The sequence below is a fragment of the Impatiens glandulifera genome, chromosome 5 (genome assembly GCF_907164915.1).
Source record: "Impatiens glandulifera chromosome 5, dImpGla2.1, whole genome shotgun sequence".
Classification (NCBI taxonomy): domain Eukaryota; kingdom Viridiplantae; phylum Streptophyta; class Magnoliopsida; order Ericales; family Balsaminaceae; genus Impatiens; species Impatiens glandulifera.
In genome coordinates this window covers 33447425-33457531 of record NC_061866.1, presented here as the reverse complement: position 1 = coordinate 33457531, position 10107 = coordinate 33447425, and the positions used below count along the sequence as shown (strand labels likewise).

General features: G+C 39.6%; 1 protein-coding gene across 1 annotated transcript; it reads left to right on the top strand.

Annotated features, from left to right (window-relative positions):
* The first annotated feature begins 6134 nt into the window (after positions 1-6134).
* LOC124939239 lies at positions 6135-6623 on the top strand. The gene has a single exon (XM_047479732.1). It carries the CDS (start codon positions 6135-6137, stop codon positions 6621-6623), a length of 489 nt encoding a protein of 162 aa, XP_047335688.1.
* Positions 6624-10107: the final 3484 nt, after the last annotated feature.

Below are 10107 nucleotides of genomic sequence, written 5' to 3'. Positions count from 1 at the left end.
TACACCAATGAGTCCTTCCGTAAAGTTAGACAAAGATGAGGATGGTCAAGCCGTTGACATTACAGCATATCGGGGAATGATTGGATCATTGCTTTACCTAACTGCCAGCGACCGGACATCCTGTTTGCGGTTGGAGTATGCGGGAGATTCCAAGCCAATCCAAAGCAATCACATTACACTGCGGCCAAAAGAATATTAAAATATCTAAAGGGAACTCAAGAAGTGAGACTTTGTTATCCAAAAGACTAAAGTTTCAACCTCATAAGCTACTCAGACGCTGATTACGCAGGATGCAAGATCGATAGAAATAGTACAAGTGGTACTTGTCAGTTTCTGGGTGACCGACTAGTTACCTGGAGCAGCAAGAATCAAACCTCAGTTGCAACATCAACCGCAGAGGCAGAGTACATAGCAGCCGGTTTCGCTCCAACAGCAACTAAGGGACTTTGGCGTAGAAGCCAAGGAATCACTAATATTCTGTGACAACACCAGCGTGATAGCGATTACATACAATCCGATGCTGCACTCAAGAACAAAGCATATTGATATAAGACACCATTTCATCCGGGAGCATGTTCAGGAGAAACACATCCGGTTGGAGTACGTCTCAACTGAGTAACAAGTAGATGACATCTTCACCAAACCGCTACAGGAAGCTAAGTTTTCTCATTTCAGAAATATTTTAGAAATTACTGATGTTAAGCAACTTATATCATGATTATGCATGCATACTGCCTACATACATAAATCGGGATATGTGTTCAGAGAGAAGCTCTCGCTTCTCAAACCATATTCAATAGGCCATTAAAAATTCAAGGATACTAACCGGGAGGAAGTCTCCGGTTATGCCTGATCACTTCATGATATCAAATCACGTGTATACTTACTACAAGGTCGAAATGACTTGGTGAAAGTGGATATACTTAACCCAAAGTTGAACAAATGTTGATATGTCTCAACATTTCTTCACAATCGGAATAAAATATCCAACTAAAACCGGTCATGGAAAACCGATTAGTACAAATACACTCTAGTTTCGATGAATTGAACTTTTCCGGTTAACTTGGGACAGCCAACTGCGTTTTCATGCATACCTTGAAAAATGAAGCCTGTAACAAATAAAACAATATACCGCAATCGAGATGACGACATGTGTCCATCATCAAGAGAGGGAGACTCACATCTTGTCAATAGATTTCTGTCATCATGAATATCTTAGTAATAATTAGTTTTGCATTAGAAATAAACGTTATACAATTCAACAAGTTAAAGCCTATTAACTATTTGATGACATCATTGAGCATGCTTAACCTATTGATCTAGCCGAACCCCTGGCTATATAAATCACCCTTAAATCCTCACAACTCTTCACAAAACTCACTATTCACAAAAACTGTCTTGAGTTCAAACTATCTCAAGAACATGAACTCCAACTCACTAGTAAAGAAAATTCTATTGGCTGACGTCAACTCGATCTACCAATACGAAGATCACGATGTCAAAGAAATGTTCTTAGCCGTTGAAAGAAGCGGGCTAAGAGGATTTCTAGAAAACAGATTCATTCTCGACTACCTTGTAGTCGATGAATTTTCCAGACCGCAATGGAGGTGCATCGAGACATAATCGTTGTACGAGTCTACGATCAATCCTTTCTATTCAGCGAGACGGATTTTGCTGAATACTGCGGTTTGCCCACTAAAGGGGTAACCGATTTAACATACTCTCCGGTGACCATTGAAGAAATGTGTCATCGGTTCTCCAACTCCGACATCCTGGTTAGACCCTGGGGTGCTAAAAGCCAACTCTCTCACAAGTACCAACTTCTTTGTGAGATTCTGGGAAAGTCTGTTCTGGGCAGAGAGAAAGGCTATTACTACACCCAAAGGCTTTTCGAGATGATAATCGCCGTTAAGGTTAGGACACCGGTAAATTGGTCCTAGATCATCTTCAGCAACATGAAGAAGATGATTCTTTCAAACAAAATCGGCTATGCTCCCCAGCTAAGCGGTTTTTGTGCTAGTCTGGATATCCACTCCGGACCCTTTGTCACTCTCCATCCGAAGCATGTGGTCACAAAAGAGAGAGTCCAAGAGCTGATCGACCGGTGGGAAGCGGCTAAGGCCAAGAGGAATCAAGCGGCCGGGTCATCAAATGTTTAACTCATCTCTCTTTCTTTTTTTTCCTTTCCCTAACCGGTAATTTTGTTGTACTACCGGTTCGGTACTTTCCATAAATGAAGATTATTTCTTTCCCCTTTCAATCCAAAATCAAAGAAATCCTAAAGTAAATGAACAACATTAAATGCGCCGTATCAAACCAAATCAAATCACTCTTGAAAACAGAAATCTCCGCTTCCAAGAAGCATGCCTGATCCGATTTGACTAGACAAACACTTATCCTTTTGAAAATTGACAAAGCGTTTATGACCAGACATAAACGGTCTAATTTTTCAAAATATTCTCATTTAATGCACCCAACCGCTCAAGCTATAAAAGGGCTCAATCCTTCATCTTCAAACACGCTTCCATTACTCTTCTCTCTTTAAAGCTTGAAAGCTCAAAGAACTCATTTCGATTCTCATTTCCACTATTCTCCAAAATGATTGCTGAACTAAGAAACATAATCGTAGTCAACTTCGAAGAAATAAAAGATGGCCGGTTTCACGATACCATCTTTCAATCGATCATAGAATCGGGGCTTCAAAACTTTCTCTAAGGCTCAAACACCATCCTCGTAGAGGAGGTGTGCGAGTTCTTCAACAATGGGCACATTCTTGATGATGGTAGTATAAGGACCATCATTGACGGAAAATTTCTTCGGCTCACCGAAGAGCATTTTGCTGTTTTCTTCAAACTTCCAACCGAAGGATTCTGTGACTTCCCAACGCCATTCTTTCCGGCTAAGGAAGACTTCAGCTATATCTTCTCCTCTTCCATCGAACCGGTCGACGACCACGGGAAGAAAGAAAAACTCGCTCCTCACTACCAAGTCTTTCACGATTTGGTTCAGCGGTTTATCATGGGTCGAATGCCCAACCAAAACTATAACCGGGAGGCTTTCGACATCATGATAGCCATCATCCGCAAATCGTCCATCAACTAGTCCTCCTATCTCTTCAACAATCTTAAGCAGCTCATCACCGCTCCAAGGGGAAGGATCGGTTTCTCTCCACAAATCACTCGATTTTTGGAGACTCATCGCCACAACCTCGGGCCCAGTGTTCATGTCGGACCGGCCAACACTCTGACTCTATCCATGCTAGATAGATGGATATCGAGGATTGAGGAGCGAACACCCGACAACACCGTGACCAAATGACTTGTCAGAATGCTAGAGGGGGATTGGATCGATCTAGATTAGATTGTCTGTTTTTCTTTCCAGTTTTTTGGTCATTTTGTTGTACGACCGAAAACCGCTTCACTACTCTTTGTTTCAGACTTATTTATAAAATTTTCCAAATTTTAAAGTCTCTGGTTATTCACAATATCTTTCTTTCTGGTTTTGACTTGAATAAACACAAGGTTCCATGTTAAACGAAACTTCCGGTTAACAAAGCTTCCGGTAAATCAAATCTCAAGCAAAATGAAAAGTTTGAAAACTTACCGCCCACGGTTTTACCGCACAAAATTTATCTCCCATTGTATTCTCCGTATTTACCGCCGAAAGTTACTGCAGTAACTTTTTGAGGGAAAGTTGGCGCCAAAAATTATAACCGAGTGACGGTTCATCTTCCAACCGTTCGAAACCGCCCACTATATAAGTCCAGATCAATTCATCTTCTACACAAGCTTTCTCTCTCTAAAATCTAAAAATCTAAAAAAAAAAACTCTCTAACTTCCGTTCATCGCTGTTCTTCATCCTTTTCATCACAAGATCAACATGGCTCTCGGTAAAGCACCATTTCAATTCATGTTGCAGGTCGATTTCAACGACATCGACGAACACGCCGGGGAAGAAAACAAGGCAGTGCCGCAATCGCTAAGGGATTGGAAATGTTTCTGTCTGGTCCGTTCGTCGTGCACCCGACGGAAGTCATGGAATTTCTGGCGACGACGACTTTGACGAAGAGGACGGTCTCCGCCACCGTCAGTGGCAAAACTGTTAACATCACGGAGGAGCTATTCTTTGAAGCACTCGGTTTGCCAAACACCGGGCTGGACTTCAAGACAAGCCTAACTGATGTAGAATCAAACGTTGTCCGGTTGGTAATATCGGCTGACGACCAGGATCTGGTGACTCACTCAAGCCGGAAGAACAAACTCAAGGCGGAGTTTAAATGGCTGTTGAACATAATATCTCGTTCACTTCAGGGTAGAGGAGGTAACTTCGATAACCTGACCAAACTCAAGTTGAAAATGATGATGGCGATTGTCCGCGGTGACAAGATAGATTGGGGAACCGTTATCTTCGAACAGTTCTGCGATATGATAATAAAGAAGGATGGTCGGTTTTAGGCCTTCGCGATGCAGATTGTAAAAATTCTTACGTTCCTCAATGTGGAACTTGGTGAAGGTGAACCTCTCCCACCCGCTAACGTTCTTAACTCCCAGCAAATGAGCAAAGAGACTGCCAAAGCCGTTAAGCCGAAGTCCTCAAGAACGAAGTCCTCAAAAGGAACCGGCTCTTCCGCACCGGCTGAAGAAAGTTCAAAACATGATGATCCCAAGAGGAAGGCGGTTCAAGCCGAGGCCTCCCAGAAGAAAAAGGGAAGGAAGAAGTCATCAGCGAAGAAGAGCTCCAACAAGCCGGCAGATTCCGAGAAAACTCTTTCCTCGGATCATTCGCCAAAGAGAACCAGAGACGTCTTTCAGCCCATTCCTATCAACACAATTCATCCCATCCATGTGGACTCACTATCACCAGGGCAAGCCGAACCCTCGGGGAGCCAAGAAACCGAGTCAACATCGAAGAAGGCAGCAGAGGTTAGTGTTCACTCTAAAAAATCTAAGTCTCCTAACAAGAACCTCGATGAGATAATGGTCGACGTAGGTTTACAGACTTTAGAGGTCATTGTGGATATAGTCCAAAATATTGTTAAGGAAACCGAAGACGATGTGTCAAGTCGTCCTAAGCCAGCTGATCAGGTTGAGATACCCGATCAAAATGAAACCCATCCGGTCAAAGAAACGACCACAACTGTGAACATCACTCCTCCGGCTCAGGAGGGAAATACTGAAGAAAAAGAACCATCCGGTTCGGAGGGGAACAAGTTCGTTCCAATTGACACAACGTTTCAATCGGCTCAAGATGGGCCAGCAGACTCAACAATCATACCTAAAGGGCAAGTTCAGGTTAACAAAGGCAAAGAGGTTTTACTTGAAGATTCTACGGTAAATGGAAAAGGTGTTCTGCAAACCGGTTCCCAACCTGGGATTATAACCGAGGCCGAGGTCCTCATTTCAGTAGAAGAAGAGGAGGAGATGTTTGAGCAGCTCCTTCGGGATATGAACAAAGATGCTGGTGAGTTGATATCACCATACCACTTATGGGTCAAGCTCCGTTGTGAGACAAAGCTATCAGACATGATCCCAGAGATGAGCGGTAACAAACACTGGGAGAAACTGTTGGAACTAGAAGAAATAGCTCTCAAGCTGGCAAGTACCAATGTCATTCAAGCCGCATTCAGCAAAACCACGGCGATTCAAGAATGTGCCCCGTTACAATCGAAGCGAGAATGTTTGAGCGGTTTCACCCAGTGCGTGAAAACCTCATTAAAAATATTGACCGGCTCGAAGCAGAATGGAGGAACGATTGCAGACATCACTTAACCCATGCCGATCTATATCAAAGCAAACCTTTATTTTCTGCCGGAGAGTCCTCCATGACAGCAGAAAACCGGGAAAGCGACCCTCCTCAGACTGATAAGGCTCCGAAACTTGAGCAGGTAAAGCAAGTGGTGATCGATACACTCATCTCTTGCTTGGGAAATACAACATTGCAACCGATGAGAAGATTGCAGCCGTTGAAACGAAGTTGACAGAGACTATCCGGGGATCCGTTTAAACCGAAATCACCAACACCGCTCAACATCGATCAGGTCGATGATAGTTGAAACCGTGCAAACTTTAGTCAAGTCATTGATCGCAGAATCCATTCAAACCGCAACCGCTCCTTTGATAGATATGATGCAGGCTATGGCCGCTCAGATTGGTGAGCTGTCCAAACTTCAAGTCAACAATACTCAAAAGCAAATCAATTCTAATGCCGAAACTGCAAAGAGGCTCCAAGACGAAGAGAGGGAAAGGGAACGGTTAAGGAAGGAGATTGAGGAAAAAGGTCTTGCGCTTGCCAAACAATGCGATAAGGAAGAACAGGCTGCTCTGCAAGAATCCACACTGGCTCAACACTCGCACTCTATGAAGACAAGAAATAAGAACAAGCGCAAAGCGGTTGCACAGGTGATGAAGTTGGCAGAACAAAACAGTCGAAGAGAGATTGAACCGGTCGGTCTAAACGCGCAACCTCTTGACGAAGAAGAAGAAGAAGAGGACCTCGAAGCACTCAACCGGCGTAAGAAGAAAGTAGTCGAAATTTCAACCGCAACCCCAAGTTCAAGACCGATTATTGCTCAAACGTCTCGCCCACAAAAACCAGCCTGTGGCGGTTTTGGATTCGGAAAATGAACTCCCGCATCTCAAGTGTATGGGCCGGATGGCGATTCGACGCTGAACGACGAGACAGGGAATGGAAGGCAAGGGAGGAAGAAGAAAGGAGGCGGAAAGAAAAAGAAAATGAAAAGGGGGGATCATCCAATCCTTAGTTTATTTTCTTCCGTTTGAACAATTTGTCTATGTTTGATTTGTTTCAGAACTCAGTCGATTTACTCATACTTTGAAGTTATTATATTTTCTAAATATCTTTTGAAAAATCGAAACATGTTTTGAAATTTTTCTTAAGCAGAAAAACATCAAAAAGGGAGAAATTGTTAAACAGATTTTTCAAACCGGCCATACATTACAAGTTTTGAATATTTATTCTAAATAATCAAAAAGGGAGAAATTGATAGAAAAATTAAGTAAGTTAATTTTCAAACCGGCCATACATTACAAGTTTTGAATATTTATTCTAAATAATCAAAAAAGGAGAAATTGATAGAAAAATTAAGTAAGTTAATTTTTGGACTGACCAGAAAAACTAAACAACTATTAACGTCTGTGTGCAGGAACAAATCGAATTTCACAAACCGGCTGGAGTCTCATAAACCGGCTGAAGAACACTTCAAAGAAATCTAGTTCCAAGAGATCAAGTCAAAGATCAGAGGAACTGGTTTCAAACTTTCTCAAAGAGATCGGCTAGCAAAGACAAGTCTACATTCCAGACGGACTATACTGTGTAAGAAACAACCGGAAACTACAATCTGCAGAGATGACGTAATATGACTAAATAGACGTGTCTCGAAGAGATAAAAGAAGATAAGATCCGACCAGAAGCATGCGAGGAAAACAATGATGATTTACTGATCCGACTTCGACAGCCGGAAGGTGCATGCCTGACACGTGTTTGAATCTGCAAACCGGTAACATCATCTTTACTTGAGGAGTTTCTGAATGCCTGCCAAGTGTTGAGGAAGGTGAAACGTGCAAACAACTTCCTTACACCGGCGTGACGATGGATTAACCAATCACACGGTGAGAGAAGAAAGTGACCGTTGGAATCATCCTTACTATAAAAGGAAGACGAAGCGACCTCATTAATGGCGACACAAGTTACGAAAATCTTAGAGAGATAAAGAAATCTTACGCGCGACTCAAAACCGCTGTGTCATTAACCGGAAGCTTTGTTTGTGTTTGTAGTGTTATTGTTATTACATCAAGAGTGAGTTGGTGTAACCGACGAGTAGTGAGTTAAAGCTCGACCGGCCGTGTAATTGTTGTAACTTTAAAAGTTAGTAGAGATCCTTCTCATAACCTGAGAAGAAGGGGTGACGTAGGAGGGTTTGCTCCGAACATCCATAAAAAATCTTGTCTCGTGTTATTTCCTTCATTTACTACTTACTTACTTAACCTAACCAAAACAATCCTACTCCTTATATCAAAAACCAGTCCACTCATATTTCTAAAACGACTCCTCCTAGACATCATCTAAGTCGCATATGTTGCTTCAGACTGAAACAGACATTTCCGCCCTTGAACCTGGTTCAAGAGTTTGTGACAGTTTGCGAAGTGCTGAGAACGGTTATAGTCTCTAACCGGACTATCACCAAAGTGTTGTGTGTGTTGTAAGAGGTCACCCTTCCTAAAACCGGAAACAACCCCGGTCCTCCAAAGGCGTCCCCGATCCTAACATAAATGTACTCAGTCTAGCATGATTATTATACTTGATTGATAGAACAAAAAAGCTAAAATAATAAGTTAATTTGCGAACCATCTATTTTTTTGCTTATTCTAAGTTCATTTAAACATCAATTTTTTATTAATACACCAAATCTGAACCATCTCACATCTTCAATACAATCGACTTGGAAAATGATGAATTTTAGTTTAATATTACTTTTTTTGCTTTCGAGAAAAATACCATACCAAGCTATTTCTTCATATTCAATTTCAAATTTTAAAAATTGAAGTCTGTAGAGTTATCTACACTATAATTAGTCTAAATCTTTTTATTAGACTTCTCTCATATTCTTGTTTGAGTATTATACTTCGGTGATATCTTTTTTTATCATTGTTATTGTAATTCACCATTAAGGGTGAATACTTTGTAATAGTGAACTTCTAAGGTGCTAGACAAGACTTTGGTATAACTATTACAATATAATGAATATATTTTGTTTATCTCGTTTAGTTCTCGTGATTATTTTATTGGCGCATACAAAGAGGAAATGAACAAATATTTTGTAATTGTTATTAGGTGGTTTTCCTAACAAGTGGTATCTCAACATTTTTTTTTGACTAATATAATTTCTTGTGTGTCAAATGTAGGAGCAAAATTCAACCGGGATTAATATAACCTTGACACATTTTTTGGTTTAGAAACGTAAGATGCTAGATTTGCTCATTTGTAGATATTTGTTTGGGTTTGTTCAAGGTATAACAAAGTCAAACGCGATGAAAAATGAAGATTGGGAAATTATTAATTGCAAAGAAGCTGCTACGATCATGCATTGGGTTGACCAAAATATCCTTCACCACATTGTAAAAGAAAACGACGCATAGACTCTTTGGAAGAATTTCAATTTTAACACTCATATCACTTTCCATCCCAAATATAATTTAGAAAAAGACTTCTTGGTAAAAATCTCCTCCACCATGTATGGGTTTATATATAATCCAATATTCCAATAAAAAGATACGTTTTATAATAAAATATTAAAAAGATAAAAAAAACAAGTAAAAAGTATAAGGGGTATTAATTTTTTAGGTGGATAAATCGTCTAAAATGTAATACAGTCCTGAAGAGGAACAAATATTTTCTGTAAACCATAAATTATGTTTTATTTTATATTGAATCTAAAATTTGTACACAACCATTTTAATGTAGAAAAATCAAATCACGTAATAGTTTTTACAGATAAATTATAATAATGTGACAATATATTGTCCATTTTATTTTAATATTCTAAAATTGAATTAATTATTTAAAATAACAGACAATTAATAAAACTATATTACATTTTTCTATTTAAATATTATATTCATAAAATAAATTAATAAAATCGGATTCCAAACTAACCCTTTCTCTATTTTGAAAATTAAACAAGGACACAAGAGTTTTCTGCCCAATTTAAAACAAATGAAGAGACGGAGGGTCAAAAGTGAAAAAAACTAAAAACATCCGTAAACTTCATCTCCATCTTATAACAAGATTAACGTTGTTGTTGTCGTGAAGGAAGAAGCATCTTGCTAAATACATACATTCTTTGAATTTATTTATTTATTTTTTTTGAAAAATGACTTATCGTCATATATTAAAAATTTTCCAAAAACGGGAAAAATGTTGTCTTTGACTATTTGATCTTTCTAAGAACAACTATGAAGATATGAAACTATAGAAAAAAAGATATTTGCTAAAGAGGAAAAAGACTTAAGAATCTTAAGTGTTGTATATTCAACCTTTAGAAACCACCCTTATATAAGAGTAATTAGCATAGAAACCCTAAATTACTTA